We start from the raw sequence: 22,699 nt of genomic DNA, 5'->3' as shown, positions 1-22,699 counted from the left end.
ATATATATATATATATATATATATATATATATATATATATATATATATATATATATATATATATATATAAAGTTATCTCAATCTCATGATCTAGGTTACAGGTTTAACATATTAAGCTAAAATAACTTGATTTTTTGTTTCCAATCTCATTTTTCAATATTGAGTTGGGTGGAAACTAGGCTTCATAATTTTTATGATTTGCTTTCTGAGTTATCTTGATCTCATGATCCAGATTGCTGGTTAAACAGGTTGACCCAGATAGTTTTTTTAATTTAAATTTTTTTTTCTCAATTTCATCATTTAACATTAGATTGATTAGAAGTTGACTTTTATAATTTATTTTGATTTGTTTTCTATAAGTTTATCATGGTCTTATAATCGTGGTCAAAGATTTGACAGAATAATTTGGATCAATCCAATATATCACCGTCGCAATATTTGAAAAAAATTATCATCTAATATGTAATTGTATCAATATTTAAAATAAAATATCATTCAATATATATTATATTTTAAATTTATGATTACTTTTATTTTTTTATTATAAAATATGTTAGCAATGCTTATATATTTTTTTATATTAAAAAAATTAATCTGTAATGAAAGTTAATATTCTAGTGGTAGCTATAAAATGTAAACCATCTTGGTAACAAATGTTGTATTTGTGTTTTCTAACAAGTGTTAGGTCTATTAGTTAATATCAATTGAAGACAGTCCAATGATGAATGCGAATACGGGGGATTTGGCTTTGTTTGGGAGGCTATTAATAATATATTTATAAGACTCAATGTGGGGATGATTTGATATAAGCCTTGCGAGTTGGCAGAATAATGGATACGTAATTGATTGCTTTAAGAGTTGGCAGAATAATTATTTTATCATACTTATGAGTCTTTTTCTATAGGTGAATCATAGGTATTGACGGGTTGACCCGGACCCAGTCAACTCGGTAGTTGGACCAGTCTGGATAAGACAAAAGATCGAGATGAGCAAAAACCTGGAAAAACCTAGTTGACCCGTGATCTGGGCGACCCAACAAAACTCGGTTGAGATTTTTTTTTCAAATATTTTTTTTTCTAGCTAGAGACCTTTTTTTATATATTTATATTTTTTAGTTTGTTATTAACTCATTTCAAAGTTCACTATATAAATACTACAAGAATGTTTTATTTTTTCAATGTGAGATTTGAAGTCCTTTAGTATATATACTCTATGTTCATGTTCACAAGAAAAAAGTTATATTTTTTTAATGTGGGATAAAAAATTTTTTTGGTTTAAATACTTCAACTTAAAAGGATAACATACGAACATAGTATATTTTCAATGTGAGATAAAAAAACCTTTTGAAATAATATTTTAAACTTTATTATTTATAACATGTATAGCCTATATTCATATGAATTATTTTTTTAATTTTTTCACATGAAATATTAAAAGTTCAAATACTTTTTTTTAATTTTTCCGGGTTGATTTAGGTTGACCCAAGTCAACCCGTGTAAGCCAGGACCTAACTTTTTGGTCAAGTCAATCCCTGAGTCAGGTCTAATAACTATGAGGTAAATAACCTCTAGAATCTCATATAAGAATTTAAGTTTGTTCCAAAGATCAAATCTCTTGTTATTACTATTTTAAGTTGTTATTCTCGTCTAATTTGACCAGCTCTTTTCTTGGACTTAAATCGGTCTCATTGATCCATGAAAGTATTTACTAGGCCAACCATATAGTATGTTTGAGGGAAGTTCTCATATAAGTGCTCAGAATCTCAAATCTCTACAACAATCAGCTACATCAAATCATGTGAAGAAAATGAAAATATATTTAAAAATCAAGAGAAAGGCAACTTGAGAGCAAAATAAAAAATAGAGGAGATTTAACTATCATAGCGGAGTTTTATATTCTTTTTTTCTAGTTTTCTTTTTGTTAGTTTTACTTATGAATTTGATATTTAATCTCTTAAGCATGAGAAATAATTGATTTTGATTATTTTGTTAATAATGATAAGCAAATTTGTAAATTGTGATCATAGATTATCAGAGATTTTCAATTGATTACACATGGAATATAATTTAAGACTAATAAACCAAGCTTGTGATTTTATTTCTTGATTCAATCTACAACTTTCTTGATTTATTTATTTCATTAAATGAATTGAGAGTGTTTTTTCTAAGTTGTTTAATGCGAAGAATATAAATAGAGAGTTTATTTTACTTAATAACAAAGAAAGGAAAGATTAATATAATTATACTTGTGATTATTTTAGGATTGTTAAATTTAAAAGCAAGTGAAAGAGCAATTCTGATTATAGGTTATATTTCATGTTTAGAAGTGGAGATTAAAATCTCAACCATATTTATCATAATTTTTTAAACTTAAAACCTTTTATAATTTTTAGTTTTCTAGACTTTTATTTTTATTTTTCTTATAAATGAAATCAAGTTCAAACCCACCCAAATTTTATGTGCAACTAGATTAAGGTGTTTTTAGAGTGTCTATAAAGTTTAAGTCAATTTCATTAAATTTAGATAGGTTTTTGAGTTTCATTTTCTTTACTAGTCATATGATAGTTTCTTACACAACTCTAAATGTTTCCTTTGGATAAATTCTCTTACTTTATTATGTCAAAGGGAAATGCTTAGTCAATCCTCACCTTTGTGTTCTATTAAAAAAGCATAGATGTCAAGTTAACAATTACTCATAGCTTTCTCTTTGCTATTTTAGTTGGGGTTCCCCTTACTGAATCTGCAATAGAATCTATCTATATTTTGCTTATTTTATATGTGATTATAAATAAGTCCAGGTGCCTTTCTTGCATATCTTTGATTTATATGGTTTAGTCTTTATCTAACCTTTATCTACAAAGAAAATTGTTGTGAAAAGCCTTTTAATTAACTAAGTTCGTTGTTAACTTTATATCCATGACTTGTGCTTAATTGCTTTTATAGTTAGAGATATGCTTCTCAAGTGCAAGATTCACTACTAATTGCCTTGGAATTTCCAAGATTATTCTATGTAAGAGATTTTAGTCATTTGTTTACAGCAATACAAGGTCTTTAAGGAAGATGTTGTTGCCTTAGTAGTTTGAGTCTACAATTTGTAAATTGAAAAAAATATTTTATAGAAATGGACCTTATTGAATAAGACACCGAATAACAATGTTATTTAGTGCATGGATTTAATTTATACATTTTCTACAATATAAATTTTGACATCGTTATTGGTGATTTTTTTTTCTAATTAATTTGGTATATGTTATTTGTTTATTTGTCTATTTATCTTAATTATTTCTTTTATTTTATTCATATATTTTTTAATGTTTCAACCTACTAGAGAAGAGATAGATTAATGGTTTAAAAGAATCTTGGAATTTACAACATATACTCATAGATCAAACAAGGAATTTATATTTTTTCAACCTTCACAATTCAATTTCAACAAGCATTGTAAATTGCCCTTTAACCTAGTCAACCAACTGAGCAAAGAGGAAGAAATGGTAAAAAACATCTAAACTCTCAAAGATTTGGCAACACTAACTCTCAACTAACAACTTCTTTGCATTTTATACCTTCAATTTGAAGTTGTTTTTGAAATTACATCAATAATGATTCATCTCTCACTAACTTTTTATAGTTTTGCAGATGAAGACTCAAACAAGTATTTTAAAGAGTTTTATATTATTTTTTTAAGCTTGAAACCAACCAAAATATCTGAAGTGTAAGTAAAGTTGAGAGCTTTTCCATTTGCTTAGTGAATAATCCAAAAAAAAAAAGCCTTTATAATATACTATTCGACACTATTACCATATGGAATGAGATAAATAAGCATTTCCTCTATATCCAAAGCCACAAATATTTGAAAAGAAATTTATGGCATTGAACAACCTAATGGAGATAGTTTGTATAAGTATTGAGAATAATTTAAGAAGTGTCCTCATCACCAAATCTGTGAGCAACTCCTAATTTAATATTTTTATGAAGGCCTTTTATCAATGGAAATGAGCATGATAGATGATGAAAGTGGAAGGGCTTTAGTGAACAAAACATCTATAATAACAAAGACTTTGATAGATAATATAATTTCTAATTCATAATAGTTTATCAACCAATCAAAATTACCACCGAGAAAAGTGTACGAGGTAGGTGTTACATCTAATATTGAGTAACAACTTGCTAACCTTTCAATTCTAGTCAAATAAATAACCATATGTATTATCAAACAATCAAGAATGTGATAAGTCAACCAAACAATATATTCCCATCTTCATAAGAGGTTAATTTAGAGCATACCAATGCTTTAATAGGGTTTCAAGGGTAGTATGTGTTACAAAGACAAAATTATGATCCTTTCTCTAACATTAATAATGTTGGATGAAGAGATCATCTTAATTTTGGTTATTCAGGAAATCATCAACAAGTTATACTTAATGCTAACTTCAACAGTCCATTAAGTTTTAATTAGTCATGACCACAATTCATCCCTTAAATCTAAGGTATAACTTTAGAAGATACAATTAAATCTTTATAATTTCAACATGAAATAAGGATACATATGAAGAATTTAGAAAATCAAGCGAGCCAATTAGCTAGTACCATAGGCATATTGGAAACACAAAGATTCAGTATGCTTCCATCCTAAACTGCGATCAATTTAAGAGAAAATGCTAGTGGTGTGACTTTGAACAATGAGAAACAATTTAAGGACCTATCAAAAACATTGAAGAAGGTGAGGGGAATTAAAAATAAGACAAAACAACTAGTAGGCTTGGCTTGACTTCTGAAAAAGATTAAAGTCTAGCCATAATAAGAGTTAATTTTACTATTAAGGGTTATTTGGTGCCTAAATTAATTTCTAAAGTCTCTATGTCTACTAATGTTTCTTCTCTACCTTTTCCAAATAGGTTTGTAAAGTCTAATAAGAAGGAAACAAAAATGATATTTTGAAAACCTTTAACAAAGTTCAAGTCAATATACTATTTTTGGATGCTATAAATAAGTATCATGTTATACAAAGCTCTTCAAGCAATTATACACCACCAAACATAAGCTAAAAGATGATGAGATGATAAGAGTGGGGAAGAATGCATCTGCTATTTTACAAACGAAGCTTCTTCCAAGATTTAAAGATCTAGAAAGTTTCACCATACTATCTACAATCAACAACACCAGGTTTGAAAAATCTAAGGTAGATTTTGAAGCATCTATTAATGTCATGTGTTATTCCATTTATGCTTTTTTAAATTTTGGTTCATTTAAAGAAACTGGTATGGTTGTTTAACTTGCTGATTGATTTAGTACCTATTCAAAATAGTTTTGAAAAATATTTTTGTGCATGTGAATGACTCAATCTTTCTATCTAATTTGTATATTATTGATATGGAGGATGACTCATCTTCTAGGTTGACACCATTACTATTAGGTAGGCCATTTATAAAGATTTCTTGAACTAATAAATGTTCATGATGGAACAAAACAATGGAGTTTAATGGCATAGTTATACACTTTAATATTTTTGAGGCAATAAGACACCAAAGTGATTTACTTTGTTTATTTTAGTTGACATACTTTATTATTTAGCATAACAATTCTTTAAGTTAGTTAGAAAGGATGTTTTAGAAGTCGTCATAAGTAAAAGCCTTGGTTTGGAGGTTTCAAAAAAGGCAAGAAGGTATATGTAATTTTATAAAAATGTAGAGGACTCTTTACCAAAATCTTGAAATAGGTGTAATGCTTCTTTCATTTCTTTGCTTTTATATAGTGAGAAACTTTTAACTTATATGATATAAGCCACTACCTTGGTATTTAAACCATTCCCGAGCATCTTAAATATATGTAATTATATAAGGGAGACATGTACAAGACAATAGAAGTTACACATTGAAAATAACCTTATGACTTTCTAAGAGAAAAACTAGTTTATGTATTGAAAAATCACAAAACAACTATTGGTTAGATAATAGTTAACATAAAAGAGATTGGCTCATGCATTCATTGAATTTCGCTTAACGATGAAGAAAAGCCAACTAGAGAATATCAATGTCGATTAATCCTCCCATGATGGATGTTATGAAGAAAAATAAATTCTAAAATTGCTAGATGTTGACATGAGTAATCCTATTTTGAAAAAAAAAATAGGTGAGTTCAATCTAAGTTGTTCCAAAGAGATCTGACATTATCGTAGTCAAGAATGAAAAAAATAAGCTAGTATAAACCCATATTCAAATTGGGTGATGAGTTTGCATTGATTATCAAAACTTAACTCTACTATTCGTAATGATTATTTTCTTTTTCCATTTATTGATAAAATGTTAGAAAAGTTGGCAGATCATTCATACTATTATTTTCTTGATAGTTATTCGGGAATGATCAGACCATGATTTCATCAGAGGACTAAGAGCAGACAACATTCACTTGCCCTTTTATAAAATTTCCTTATTAATGTATGCCATTTGACTTCCTGTGACTTTTTAATGATGTATGATTAATATATTTTTAGATTATGTTAAAAAAATCATAAAGATTTTTAAGGATGATTCTGTAATGATTATATTTATAAGTGTTTAGTTTACTTTATATTTGTTCCTGAACGCTATGTAAAAATTAACATTATGCTTAGTTGAGAGAGAAACGTAACTTTATGATAGATCATATAGTTTTAAGCCATATCATATCTATTTGGGAAATAAAAGCAGACAAATCTAAGATAGTTTCTATACATTCTTACCACTTCCTGCAAGTGTGAGAAAGGTTTGTTCCTTTCTTAAACGCGAAGTTTTTATAAAAGAGTCATGGTTTAGGATTACAAGCCTTTTATGTATGTTATTACAAAAAAAGATAATATTTGATTTCAACAATGAAAAGTTTAAGGAACTCTTAACTATAAATCAAATTATCCAACCAACTGGTTGGAATCTTCAATCAAAACTCTTATTTTATATATATATATGATTAATTTATTAAAAGTATTGTTCTTAAAATAAAAACTTGTAAGTTTCAATAAAAAAAATCATAATTCAATAATTTTCACATGATGATGGAAAGAAATAAAAAAATAATCAAACTAAAGAAATATGTAAAACACTTACTGGCTGCTGTACAAGCTCAGCCTTAATGGAGATTTTTTCTTCCTAAAAAAAAAATGAAAGAGAAGGAAGGGGATGCATGAATTCATAATAAGGTGGTCTTTTCTTCAACTGTTTTTGTGCTCTATTTGAAAGACAGATTACGCCACCCATAGCCGGATTCCGGTGTTCTTATTTTTATTTATTTTTTTAAAAAGGGTAGCGTGGTAATTGGCACGGGAGAGCATATCTGTGTGTGTTGTTAGAGCACGTGATAGTATGAAGTATAAAGTATCTGAACCCTTCAAATTTATTTTCGCCACGTGTCACTCTCAGAGAGGCAAAGACATTGAAAAGCATAATCTTCCATTTAAAACGCAAGCAGCCAAAATAATTTATTAACCACCTGGAGAGCTTCCCTAGTAGTTACTATCTCCATTTGTGAAAGTCTTTGGATGGCCTGAGCCTCGATTTGATCGTGTTTCTCTCCTCCGGTTAATTTCATGGCACACCCTTTGTTCTTCTTAGTTGTCTGTCTTGTATTGGCTCCTGCTGCAGGTGCCCATGATCTTCAATCCAATGAAGAAGGATACATCTCTCTGCTCTTATCCAGCAAGGGAGTTGACTTTGCTAAAGACGTGCTCATAAACAAGGCAGTGTCCACCATAATCCCCCTTGAACTACCTGATATTGAAAAGTCTGTCAAAATCCCACTGATTGGCAAAGTACATATGATTCTTTCTAATATCACAATTTATAGCGTCAATATATCTTCTTCATATGTTGAAACTGGAAGCCCAGGTTTAGTCCTGGTTGCTTCTGGTGCTACTGCCAGCTTGAGCATGAAATGGGCTTACTCTTATAGCACCTGGTTGATTGTCATTTCGGACAGTGGAGATGCTTCAGTTCAGGTACATATATATGGCACGGGAGTTTATTTATTAACGTCTTCTTTTTTCGCATTACATGTTTTTTTCAAGTCAGAACAAGTTCTTGGATTTGGTAAACATGGGTGCTTCTTAATAGTTTCAGCTTGCTATTTCTGTTAATTAGTCATACTTGTTTCGATTTAATGAAGCTTGAGAAGGGCACATGGTGCTATTGAGATGTGGTTATTTAATGTACACCTTTTCTGTTAAAAGTAGTTCGGCCAGGGAGAGGGGAAACAGTAAGGTAGCCTCCAAGGGAATTGACTCAGATGATAAGAAAAAAAATGGCTTTGTAGTTTTTCCATTTTGAAATGTAACTTTGCGGTATAATTACTATGATCTCTAGCAACTTCCTTCTTAATAAATCAGCAGGGGTTCTACATTTCTATCCCTTTTCTCCCAGGCCTTACATTCCAAGTAGTATTACTCTGTCTTGTAGCCTACTCAGCATGCTATGAAGATAAATTTAGCACCTGTATAACCAAGTGCTTTCTCTTCTTCTTGAGCACTTGCTGTCTCTCTTGTGTGCCGTCAACAAAATGTGAGAATGTCATATCTTATATGAGAGCAAGCATCATAATTGGACGTATAAAAGAAGAAGCTACAGACAGTTGGAACTAGTGATTGAGAACACATATGGCATCCCTGATATGGTGGGAATACTATAATGATGCATAACACTCGGAAACTTGTTTGGAAAAAGTTTTTCTTGTCTTTTTCCCTCCAATGTTGGGATATTTTCAATGTCAGTAAGTGGAAGATATAGAATGACATAGCAACCTTAGATGCTTCTGTTTTCAATTTTCTTGATGATTAATTTGATGGCAATGTCCTATACTGTATAAGTTTTCTGAAACTTTTGTCATCTTGTTTGACATCATGAAATAATAATTTTTATACTGTCTTTCAACAAAATGAAATTGGTGAGCAAAGGTCAAAGGTATGGAAGTGGGGCTTACTGTAGCTTTCAAAGAACAAGGAGGAACTCTTGAGCTGTCCCTTCTGGACTGTGGATGTCATGTGCAAGATATTACCATCAAATTAAATGGGGGAGCCTCCTGGCTTTATCAAGGGTAAGCAACCGTCCTCTGTAATCAAACTTTTCCTTGAAGAAAAGTTGCTTGTCTTTGTTTTAGTCATGAGAATTGCATATATCATTTCAAGGTGAATGTATTTTTTTTTAAACAGTTGCATATAATAGACAAACACTCATGTTTGAGAATATGTTTACATAACGTAGTCTATTATAGAGTGTTTATTGGAAAGCTTACTTGAATGAAATAAAGATTCTTAAACGTCCATAAAATGACCAGGAAATAAGAATGGCCTTTTGAACTACATGCCAAGTTTACTTTTATCCCATCATTCGAGTTGCAGCAGATTTACTGTTGTAGACTTGGAAAAAGAAAAATAGTTGGCTACAGTTACAGAATTCCATATACTTACTGCAATTTTATGTCCTCTTTATCTTCCAGGATAGTTGATGCTTTTCAAGGGTCAATAGGTTCTGCAGTGGAAAACGCTATTTCCAAGAAAATCAAAGAAGAGATAGTAAAACTTGACTCCCTATTGCAGTCACTTCCAAAGCAAGTCCCAATAGATCATGTTGCTGCACTGAATGCTACTTTTGTGGACAGCCCTGTGCTGAGTAATTCTTTCATTGAACTTGAAATCAATGGTTTATTCACAGCAACTGATGATTTTGCAGTCCCCAGAAATTACAATAAAGGAAAAAAAAGTTCTCTTTTCTACAACTGCCCTGCTAAGATGATAGGAATTTCATTACATGAAGATGTTTTTAATACTGCTGGATTAGTATACTTAAATGTAAGTTCTTGCATTGCTAAATATTGAACTTTGACAGTACACCAGTGCATTTAGATTCTTTTTCTCTGTGATCCTATGTAAGGTAGGAATGTACATGTGTGTTTAGTAATGCCAAAAGGTGTCTTAGATCTACCGGAAAGTCCCAAAATGGTTCATATTATTTGTTTCCAATCTACATTGCATGCTTGAACTTGGAAACATGGGATGTTGTTACTTTTCCTTATGTTGGGTTTTTCAAATTGGCAAGTTGTGTCTCCTTCATGGGATAGTTGCTCGACATGTAACATATTGTTTAAGCAGTTGAACTAACGCTTCTTTGCTGATTCCCGTGATCAGGCAGGTTGTATGCACTGGATAGTTGACAATTCTTTGAATCATTCTTTTCTAAACACTGCAGCGTGGAAATACATTTACCCCCAACTCTACCTGCAATATCCAAACCATGACATGAGTCTTAATATTTCAGCAACTTCTTCTCCAGCAGTAAAAATTGCCAAGAATGGCATTAACGTCACCATTTACTTAGATGTGACAGTTAATGTCTTGGATGATAGCAAAGTGATACCAGTTGCATGCATCTCGTTGGTATGTTTGATTGAAATTTCTATTTGTTATACTGTAATTTTCATTGCCACTGATTTGTTGGTTTTTACCTGTTTCTTTCTTCTTCATCCCTTGGGTACATCAGCCAAATGATATCTTTAGTCAAATGACAAGTTGGCTTTTAAGTTATTACCATTGAATAAACCTAATTCCTGAAGCATGATTAGTAGGCAATTGGGTAGTTACATTTTTTTTTCCAGTTTATAAGAAGCCTTAGTTCTTTTGGTTTAAGACTTTGGAGCTGGATGCTATCAATATACTGTTTATGATGATCCTAGGGCTATTTGCTGGTGCAGGAAATTAATGCTTCATGTTCTCCACAAATTTTATGGAATAAAATAGCTGGTACCCTCAAGTTGAAAAGCTTTACCATGTCTTTAAAGTGGAGCGAAATTGGGAATGTCCATATGGATCTACTTCAGGTACAATAACAGTAATGAAGTTGTTTATGTCCGCAATATCTTATGATCACATGGAATTTGAATGGAACCAAATGAACCTCAAGTAAAGTATTTCGAACCTTAGAAAATCATATATGAGATCTCTGATCAAACCTATCCAAGTGTTTTTGTAGCCATTCAGTCAGTTTAGTCATCTACTCATTTAGACATCCACAAGTGTTTGTAATGTGTCTTCATGCTCTGTCATCTGCATAGTTAAAGCGTTTATTCTGCTTGTTCATAATATTCTAGTTCTATTTGCACAGAGCTATGGAAAGAGGTGTACACAAAATTCTGTCTGTTTTGAAGTGCCCTTCTGTGAAAAAATTAAGCTGTAACAACCTGCAAGTCCTCCTTTCTGGATAATAGTTAGATATAAGTTCTATCAATTTATTGATCTCATATATATTTTCCAACTCTTGCAGCCAGTAATTTTTGCTCTTCTCGAAACCGTCTTCATTCCATATGTAAACTTACACCTCATGAGGGGATTCCCTCTGCCACTCATTCATGGATTTTCACTCCAGAATGCTGAAATTCTTTACACAGAATCGAAGATCATGACATGCAGTAATCTTTTGTATGCATGACAAAAGCATCTCAGTCAGCAGCCTGTCCAGTTATGATTACACCTCGATGCTCCAATGATAGATGCTAAAGGTCAGATGAAGTTCATATGCCATGTAACATGAATATATACGTTATGGTGCAATTCAGGCAGTGCTCAAGCGATTAAACCAATGCTGTTGCGTTTGTATGTTATAGGTTTATTATATTATCTCAGTCATTCATTTAAACTCAAAATATGATTCTTCTGTGAATATGGTTGCAAAGGTATTATGCAGAACTAAATGACTCCAAATCCTCGTGTACTTGGCACATTTTGCACAATGCGCCTTCGCCAGTATGTATTGCAAGGGTTGGTCATAGGGAAGAAAATAGGACTCAAAAAGGGGTTTTTTTTTTAGATGAGTATATAATAAAATTCTTGAAACATTATAAAATTAATCAGGAATTTCCCCCTTTTTAAAATCAAGAAATTTTAAATTATTCTAGAAGTGTTATGAAATCTATATATATATATTGAATATCCATTAGAATCTCTTAGACTTCATGATTTTAGGTTTAGTCTTTTGGTTTTTCATGACACTTGAGTTTTCTAATGTCTTTTAATGTTTTTATTTTCTTCTCCTATAAATAAATTACTATTTTGTGTTCTAATTAAAAAATATATAAGAAAATGTATGAATTTCTTTTTAAAATTTTATTTTGCATATGTATATTCTTACTTGTTTTTTATTTTTTAACACGTAATCAACACTATCACTCTAATTAATTTATATTGAAATCTTGGCATACATGAACTCCTATGTCACGTGACTTATATCAATTTCATTATTTGTTTTTCATTTTTGTTCATACTATATGGAATATATTTGGTTCTGTAACTTATTTTGATAATTTTTTTTTAATTTATCAAGATTTAAAGTTTCTGAAGAACTAGTATTGTAAGTTCCTGAAGTATTAAATAAATTAAATGCAGTTCTTGACAAACTACTATCTCTAAAAAACTAAATAAATCACAGTCTTAAAAGACTTATATATATATATATATATATATATATATATATATATATATATATATATATCTTCATGATTTTATTTAATAAGTTATTTCCTTTTTATATATAGATAATGCCCAATCTGACGAAACTTAAATTTATCGTTCTTAATATATCTAGGAATAATTATTTGTCATGGATCCTTAACGCTGAGATTCATCTGGAAACTATGAATTTTAAAGAGACCATTAAAGAAAAAAATAACACATCCTTGTAGGATCACGCAAAAGCAATGATTTTCATTCGCCCATCTACACGAAAAATTAAAAGCTGAATATCTCACAATAAAAGATTATCTTGTTCTGTGGCAGAATCTAAACGAAAGATATGACTACTAAAAGTTTACCATACTTCCTCAAACTCATTATAATTGGTTGCATCTGAGGTTGTAAGATTTTAAATCAGTTAGTGAATATAGTTCTGCTTTTTTTAAAATAATCTCATAGTTGAAATTGTGTGGTGAAAATATCATAGAAGACCAAATATTAGAGAAAATATTCTCTACTTTTCATGCCTCAAATATTGTCTTGCAGCAACAATATAAAGATTTATATCAAGCCTCTTTAGAATAAAATGCAGTTGAGACTAATTTTATTAATAAAGATGATTTTAAAGGTCATAACGCTTATCTTGATGTTAATGATTTCTTTAAAAACCAATATAAAACAGATAACATGCTTAGTGATGGAATCCTTGAGGATGATTAATATTTTTATTTGTATTAGAATATTTATCTTATTGTATTTTCAATAAACAATGTCAATTTTATTTTAGTTAAATAATAAACTTTAATTATATTTTGAATATAGGCATGACTTTTTCATAATGGAGATTTATATCTGGTAGACAGTGCAACACGCATACAATTTTCAAGGAAAAAAATACTTTGAATATTTGACATTAACCAAAACAAATAACACTATAATATCAATTCCAACACACATGATTAAAGGCCATAAAAGAGCTAATATTTTATTATTAAATAATACAAAACTGAGCATCAAAGATGCATTATATTCACATGAGTCTAAAAGAAATTTACTTATATATATATATGTGTGTGTGTGTGCGCGCGCGCGCGCGCTAATGGTTATCATATTGAAACAATAGATGAAGATAAAAAAAAATATCTTTATCTTATTTCACGTATTTCAGGTCAGAAGTTTGTACTTCAAAAATTACATGATTTCTCTTCTGGAATTTATTATACGATCATGAAATCTATTAAAACAAATGTTGTGATACACTAGAAGTGTTCCAACCCAAAAATATTTATGCTTTGACATAATCGACTTGGACATCTATGATAAAAAATGATGCTATGAATTATTAGAAAATCACATGGGCATCTTTTATAAAACCTGAAGATTCTTTTACCAAGTGAAAACACATGCGCTGCATGTTCTCAAGTTAAATTAATTTCCAAACCATCTCCATCAAAGGTTGTTAAAGAATCACCATCTTTTCTCAAAAGAATTTAAAGAGAATATGTGGACCTATTTATCCACCATGCCAGCCTTTTAGATATTTTATGGTTTTGACTAATGTATCAAGTAAATGGTTACATATTTATTTACTTTCTAGTCAAAATATTGCATTTGCTAGATTAATAGCATAGATTATCAGACTACGAGCACAAATTCCGGATTATTCAATCAAGAAAATTCGATTGGACAATGCTGGTGAGTTTACTTTTCAAGCATTTGATAATTTTTGCACTTTTATTTGAATTGAAGTTGAACATCTTGTTGCTCATGTGCATACTCAAAATGATCTAGCAAAATTATATATAAATCTCCTTCAATTAATTGTTAGACCATTACTTATGAAATCAAAATTATTTACATCTGTTCGGGGAGATGTTATATTACATTTTGCATTATTGGTTTGAATTAGATTAAGTGTTTATCATAAATATTCTCCTTTGCAACTTGTTTTTGGTATACCACCAAATATATTTTATCTATAAACTTTTAGTTGTGCGATATATATGTTTACAACACCCCTATAATGGACTAAAATAGACCCACAACGTAGAATAAGAATTTATGTTGGTGTTGATTCTCCATTTATTATTAGATTCTTTAAACCTTAGACTGATGATGTTTTTAAGGAATATTTTGAAGACTGTCATTTTGATGAAAACATTTTCCCATCATTAAGGAAAGAAAAATTAGTGTCTGAAACATTATTATAAATTACTTAGAATAGCCCGAAGTTATCTCATTTTGATCCAATGACAAATCTATATGAACTTGAAGTTCAAAAAATAATTTATTGACAAAATATTACAAATCAATTACCGGATGTTTTCACCAACAGTAAAAAAGTGGTTAAATCCCACATTCTAACTGCAAATGCTCTATCTAGAATTGAAATCCCTAAAGAAAAAAAATAACATAATAGCAAATGAATTTATACGACGCTTAAAGCGAGGAAGACCTATTGGCGCTAAGGATAAAAATCCTAGAAAACAAAAATTATAACAAATAGAAGATGGTGCTCCTGAAGATTCCTCATCCATAAAACAAGTAATAAATATTATGTCAAAATCATCTCTTAATATTTATCCTCCTTAAAAGGCATCTCCTGAAGAGATCCAGGTACATGGAAATAATAAGATCTCCATAAACTATGTTCACACAAGAGAGATTTTGGATCAAAATAAAACTGTAATAAAAGATGTATTTGCATTTAAGGTTGCTTTTGACATCACCAGAAATAATGATGAAATTGAATTACAAATTATAAAAAAATGTTGATATAGAAATGATTGACTAATATGGAAAGAAGTAATCCAAACACAATTAAACTCACTTGCAAAACGTGAAGTATTTCGACATGTCTTTTACACTCCTAAATATGTTATCCCTGTTGGATATAAGTAGGTTTTTGTTAGAATACGAAATGAAAACAATGAAATTGTTTGATATGAGGCACAACTTGTTGCACAAGGTTTTTCATAAGAATTTGACATTAATTATAAGGAAACTTATTCTCTAGTTATGAATGCAATCACTTTCAAATTTTTTATTGGTTTAGTAGTCTCAAAAACTCTAGATATATGTTTAATGGATGTAGTTACAACAAATATATATGGATCATTAGATAAGGATATCAATGTGAAAACACTTGAAGGATTTCAAATCCTTGAAGCCTTTTATGAAAAACCCAAAATTTTTTATTATATTAAACTACAAAAATCTTTATATGGGTTGAAGCAATATGGTCGAATATGATATAATTGTTTTAATGAATAACTTCTAGAAAAAAAGGTTCGAGAATAATGAGATTTTTCCATGCATTTTTATATGTTGATGATTTAAATCTTATTAATGCTCCTGAAAAGCTCATAAAAACTACAACCTATTTGAAAGATGAATTTGAGATGAAAGATCTCGAAAAGATAAAATTTTGTTTTAGTTTACAAATTGAACATCTTTTAAATGGAATATTTGTTCATCAATCGACGTATATAGAAAAGGTCATAAATCACTTTTATATGGATAATGCTCATCATTTGAGTATACATATGGTTGTTCGATCACTTAATGCGAAGAAAGACCTTTTTAATTGCTAGAAGAGGATGAAGAAATTCTTGGTCTACAAGTAACATATCTTAGTGCTATTAAAGCACTCATATATCTTGCAAATTGTACAAGAGAAGTATAGCTTTTGCAATGGTGCGTGCAAGCTGGCTCAGACACCCACGTTAAACTAAAAAAAATTTATTGGCAATATACAATTCCACTTCCATAAAAAGACACTGGAATAGGGTTAAACATATACTTTGCTATCTCCACAGAATAACTAAAATAACGTTATTTTATAGTGGATTAAATTCACAATTGATTGGATATGCAGATACTGGCTATTTCTCTAATCCCTACAGAGGAAGATCACAAAAAAGGTTATATATTTACATATGGAGGTACTGTAATTTTTTAGAGATCTGTCAAACAAAAATTAGTGGCTAATTTATCAAATCATTCAGAAATTATTGAAATCCATGAAGCAAGTCGAGAGTGTATATGACTAAGATCAATTATCCAACATATAAAAGAAAAATACGGATTGTTAACCATTGAAAATACTCTCACAATATTGTTTGAAGATAATGCTACTTGTATCACTCAACTCAGATGAGGCTACATCAAATAAGATAAAACAAAACTTATTTCACCAAAGTTCTTTTATACTCACGAACTTCAACAAAAGGGAAAAATTGATATCAAACAAACCAGGTCAAGTGATAATTTAACTAGACTTATTTATAAAGTTTTTACCAGCCTCAACTTTCAAGAAGTTTGTCCATAATATTGGAATGCAACATCTTAAAGATGTATAATGAGATATGTATTTTTGAGGTGAAGTCAATGCAAATTATACTCGTTTTCCTTCGCTTGAGTTTTTTCTCTTTAGGTTTTTCTTTATAAGGTTTTAATGAGGCAATTTAGCATTTTTGTGAATCCTAAAGTATTTGAATATGAATCTTAAAGTATCTATATAAAACCTTCTATGAATTCTAAAGTATTCAGTAATCACACAAGAATGTTGTACTTCTTTTCTTTCGCTTAGGTTTTTTTTCCCATTAGGTTTTCCTTTGCAAAGTTTTGATGAGACACATTTTTAGTATTTGATCATTCAAGGGTTTAGTCTCTTAGTTTTCCATGACACTTGGGTTTTATAGTGTCCTTTAATGTTTTTATTTTTTTCTCCTACAAATAAATTACTTGTCTTGTATTCTAAGAATTTAAAAATATATAAGAAAATATATGAATTTTTCTTTTAAGTTTTATTTTAAATATGTATGTTCTTATTTGTTCTTTATTTTTTAACAAGGAGTGATTATTAATAGTTTTTATTTTTTGACATCCCATTTAAAAAGTAAAAAATGTATTTATATTATTGTTAAATACTTTTGTTACAAGGAAACCAATCAATATACCTTTTTATATTACACGATTTATTAATAAATTGTAAGCTTTATTTTGTTCTGATTCTTAATATACTCTATTATCAACTATTTTTTTTAAGAATTAAATATCAATAGCACAATATCTGATAGTTTCAATATAAAATTATAAAAATATGCCTTTAAGTCAATTATACTCTTTCTAAGTGAAAAACAAATAAATGTTAACTTGTGTTGCATATGATAGTTTCAATATGTAACCAAGATTACTTAGGTTCAAATTTCTAGACTAATATTTTTTTTCATATTTTGTAATGATTTGTAGAGATATTTTTACCAATTCATATTTAAATCACTTGTGAGTGATATATATGATTGTCAATTTTAATGAAATTAATTTAACTAAGGGATATATTAGAGAATCAGAACAAATTAAATGTTAATTTTTTTTTAAAAATTTATAATAAAGTGTATAATAAATAAATGGTGTAAAATATAAAAGCATGTCTATAGGTTTCCTTCTTTTGTTATTAATAAATCTATCCCTGATGGCAGACTTGGTGTTCAACGATGTTTGCTCCCTCTCTTGAATTTCTAAGTTCAAACAATAGAACCATAATAAAATGGATTTTTATTCTACTAATAATATTTTCCTAAATACACAATGGTAGTATACGGAGTTCACCCTTAAAACTTTGTTAGAAGATGACTTAAACTTAGATGACATCCAAATTAATTCAAAAATACCTTTGATAAAATTGTAAAAATCAATTAACTTAAATCAATTCTAAAAAACAAGAAACTATTGGTTTTTTTTCTATCACTAAAGTGTCCTCAAATGTCCTATTAATATTCAACTACTTAAGATAGGGTTAGTAAACAAATAATTGAAGTTCTTAATGGAGTTTATTACCAACTTAGACAACTTTGATATTGAACATCTCTTTATTACATGGAAAATTATGCTTATCATGTGTTGTTTTCAAGTTCAAAATGTGATTATTTTAGATTGTTTAGACATGCATGCTTTGGAGTGTTTTTTTATAAAAAGTTATGATTATTTAAATTTTAGTGTGCATATTATCGATTTAAGCTTTCTATAAGTCTGCTTGCTTTTTTGATAAGTAAAAAATATATGTTATCTATAATGAGTCTATTTTTCTATCAAATTCATATATTTTTGCCCAAATAATATTATTTTGGTTATTTCCTAGATTTGAAGAGTTATTCTAAGCGTATATTAAATATTCAACCATGTATTGTGTATCTTATGTTGAAAATAAATTGAAAGTCTTTCAATTTTGACACAAGAACATCCTTAAATGATCCTAATAATAATGGACTTCTAGAGTTTAGGCCAATAAAGCAAACGATTGAACTGTTACTGTCTGACCTCTCCTCAGATTTTTAACTATATCTGGAGTTATAGAACTCCGATTCAAGCGAAATTTATGGCGTTGGAAAGGTAAGACATGAGGCTACAAGTTCTATGTTTTGGGAAGAACTCAGTTCTGCCTCTAAGGTAGTCAAAATTGCTCATTAACAAACGCTTGGATTGTTATTGTCCAACTGTTACTGTCCATTTTTGAACTGTTACTGTCTGACATCTCCTCAGATTTTTAACTATATCTAGAGTTATAGAACTCCGATTCAAGTGAAATTTATGGTGTTGGAAAGGTAAGACATGAGGCTACAAGTTCTATGTTTTGGGAAGAACCCAGTTCTGCCTCTAAGGTAGTCAAAATTGCTCATTAACAGACGCTTGGACTGTTACTGTCCATTTTTGAACTGTTACTGTCTGACCTCTCCTCAGATTTTTAACTATATTTGGAGTTATAGAACTCCGATTCAAGCAAAATTTGTGGCGTTGGAAAGGTAAGACATGAGGCTACAAGTTCTATGTTTTGGGAAGAACCCAATTCTCCCTCTAAGATAGTCAAAATTGCTCATTAACAGACGCTTGGACTGTTACTGTCCAACTGTTACTGTCCATTTTTGAACTGTTACTGTCTGACCTCTCCTCAGATTTTTAACTATATCTGGAGTTATAGAACTCCGATTTAAGGAAATTTGTGGCGTTGGAAAGGTAAGACATGAGGCTACAAGTTCTATGTTTTGGGAAGAACCCAGTTCTGCCTCTAAGGTAGTCAAAATTGCTCATTAACAGACGTTTGGATTGTTACTGTCCATTTTTGAACTGTTACTGTCTTATTTTTTTTAAACAGTTACTGTCTAGACATTGAACTATTACTGTCTTGAACTGTTACTGTCAAGATATTGAACTGTTACTGTCAAGATATTGAATTGTTACTGTCTAGACATTGAACTGTTACTGTCAAAATATTGAACTGTTACTGTCTAGACATTGAACTGTTACTGTCCGACCTCTCTTCAGATTTTTAACTATATCTAGAGTTATAGAACTCCGTTGCAAGCAAGATTGGTCTCATTGGAAAACTAAGACATGGGGCAACAAGTCCCCTGAGGAAGGAGAACCCAGTTCTGCCCCTAAGATAGTCATAATTGCTCATCAAAAATCAGACTTATTGCTCTACAGGTCTGTCATGACCCAGTCTCGGTTGATAACCCATAACTGGAGTTCTACAACTCTAAATTGAGCAAGACCAATTTTCTTAGTTAGCTAACATCCAAAACTATAATTTCTATGAAGGACACTGGTTCTCCCTCATCCTCCTATCCGAAATCTTATTGAAAGTCAGGAGACGAGTCTGTCCAGATTCGTCACCCCCCCTTCCCTTCACACATAAATTTCCCAAACTATATTTTCTGGGTAAATTATCATGGTTTCACGTCCCCAAATCACATTCCACACATGAATTAACTTAATTTTTACAACAAATACTTTTCCCCCAAATTTAAGTCTAAGAACCCTAATCTATAATTCACATCAAGGCATCAATTCCTTATCGAATTTAAAATGGCTTATAAGATCATGTTTAGAACACCTTACCCGGTACGAATTAAGGTTTTGATCTTCAACCAGTTGAAGATTTTCAACTTTCTCCTTTCTTATCTAATGATAGCCAGCCCTCCATCTTCTCTTCTTGTTCAATTTCCTTGTTAATCACTTGCCCACAAATGTTTATTCCATCTATAAACCCTTAATCTTGGATAGGTTCTTGAAATTTTGGTGTTTCTCTCTTGATTTGTAGAAATAGATACCAAAACTCCCTCTCTTCTTTCTTCACGATAGTTGCAGATCTATTTTTGATAAGAAGAGTAGTATTTATGCTCTATAATTATTCTTATTTGCATTTAGACCCCATTTTCTTTAAATGTATTCGTTTTGCCCCCACTTCTTTTTAGTTTATCTTATTTTCTTTAATTTAATCCAACCCTCAACATTTTCGGGTTGATTTATATTGTCTCGAAATATTTCGTCCATAAACTTATATCCAAAAATTTCTAAATTCCCGTTTTTATTTAACCATATGCATGAATTTCTTCACTTTTATTTCTCATGTAGTTAGTTTGCAATCTAAGCAACCTTTATTTTTCCCCGGGGTTTACAGTTAACCTATTGGATAACTGAATATTCAGTTTCCAATGATTCTCTCTAAGTTTTAAAAGATTACCGGATAACCATATAGTCTTGCAATACTTTTATTAATCATCTTTAGTATTAATAAGAGGATCAATATCCTTTTAGAACCGTGTCAAGACTTCTTTTGCACTATTATCTATTGACTCTTTGAACTCTGAGGAAAGGTTATCCCTGGATCAGCTATTTTAGACGATCATTAGAGGCTTTATTACCTAAAACACTATTATTCAAGACAATAATGGTCAATATCTCTTTGGTTTTAATTAGTAAAAAGTCTCTTAGTTGATACTTTTCCTTAGAATTTGTTTCAAGAGATAAAATGTCCAATGATGAAGGAGAAAGATCTAAAAGAGTAGGATATCTAAAGTCTCATGACATATGAAAAGAAAGTTTTTGTTAACCTTAAAATTGTATAAATTAAAAATTTGTTTTAAGTAACAACATAGATTTACATATTAGTTTGGAGGGTCACAATAAAAAGTTGATTTAGCATCATTAGGATGAACTTTAACTCTTGGAGATGTAGGAGAAATAATGCATTGGTTTTTTAGTGATATGGAGGAAGAATGAACTTTAACTCTTGGAGAATCATTAGGATACCAGTTGTTAAGTTAGTATGATGATGTATAAATGACATAAGCTTATCAGTTAAGTTATTTTCAATATAATCACCCTCTAGGTCTACCTCTTGTAAAAAAAAAAAAAAATAAGAGGATATAATTGTTAATTATGATCTTTGGTGGTATGAGGAGTAGCTATGCTAATATCTTTATTCATTCTTTCTTTTTCTCTAATGTCACTCTTCTTTAAATTGAAATAATACCTTTCTAGTAAAGCATCTATCCTAGTAAAGATAATTTTCAATAAGGTTCATACATATTTAATATAAAGATAATGTACTTTAAGAGATTTTATTACTAAAGAATTAGAAGAACTAGTTTCATTAATAGGTCTAGTAAAGTAGGCATGAAAAATTTCTCCCACAAACATTACAACCTAGTTAAATCTTTTTAGCCTTTTAGAATGTCTAGCAACAAGAGAAGGAAAAATATTAATTTTCTATTGAATATTATTATATATATATATATATTATTTCAGATAATTTTTAAAATTTATTTAATCAAATTCTGACTTTATTTTTCTAAACAAACTCCATTAACTTTCCAAAGTTTTTTTTAGTATAGTAAGGTAATGTGTATTAATGCACAATTAACTTTTTATTTTTTTTCATATTTTATTTATTTATTGTCCTAGCTTAATATATAAAATAATGATGTTGTGTCAACTAATATTAACTGTCTAATATGTTAAGATTTTGTTTGATTTTATAATTAATTTTAAATGAATTTAAATTTTTACAAACAACTATTTCATCACTAAGAAAATCACTAAGAAATTACAAGGGTCATATTAATCAATTAAATTAATGGTGGTAGTTATTTTTTAAAGTATATTTTGCTTGGAAATATATCAAAATAATATATTTTTTTTAAATTCATTTATAAAACAAACTAAATTTAAATAAAATTTAATTTAAAACAAATTTTTTTTTTTCAAAAAATATATATTTTTTTAAAAACAGACGCTTGAACCATTATCAAAGGCAAACAAAAACTCCAATTTCTCCACCTTTATAATTTATTCGCGAAACCGACTCCTATAATGACTCCCTAAACCGGAATGTATAATAAAACCGCCCGGTTTACCTAACTAGAATGAATAAAAGAAAAAAAAAGCGAAGGAA

At 29.6% G+C, this 22,699-nt stretch overlaps 1 protein-coding gene across 1 annotated transcript; it reads left to right on the top strand.

Moving 5' to 3' along the window:
• Positions 1 to 7,450: 7,450 nt before the first annotated feature.
• On the top strand, positions 7,451 to 11,715 carry LOC133694219 (putative BPI/LBP family protein At1g04970). The gene is made up of 6 exons (XM_062115687.1): positions 7,451 to 7,965; positions 8,917 to 9,056; positions 9,459 to 9,810; positions 10,147 to 10,395; positions 10,710 to 10,835; positions 11,279 to 11,715. The coding sequence occupies exons 1-6, from the start codon at positions 7,558 to 7,560 to the stop codon at positions 11,441 to 11,443; spliced, it is 1,440 nt and encodes a 479-aa protein (XP_061971671.1). The 5' UTR covers positions 7,451 to 7,557; the 3' UTR covers positions 11,444 to 11,715.
• The last annotated feature ends 10,984 nt before the right edge of the window (positions 11,716 to 22,699 follow it).

Source organism: Populus nigra, chromosome 1 (genome assembly GCF_951802175.1).
Source record: "Populus nigra chromosome 1, ddPopNigr1.1, whole genome shotgun sequence".
In the NCBI taxonomy this organism is placed as follows: Eukaryota; Viridiplantae; Streptophyta; class Magnoliopsida; order Malpighiales; family Salicaceae; genus Populus; species Populus nigra.
Note: the sequence above shows the minus strand (reverse complement) of the source record. Positions and strands in the feature narration are given on the sequence as shown.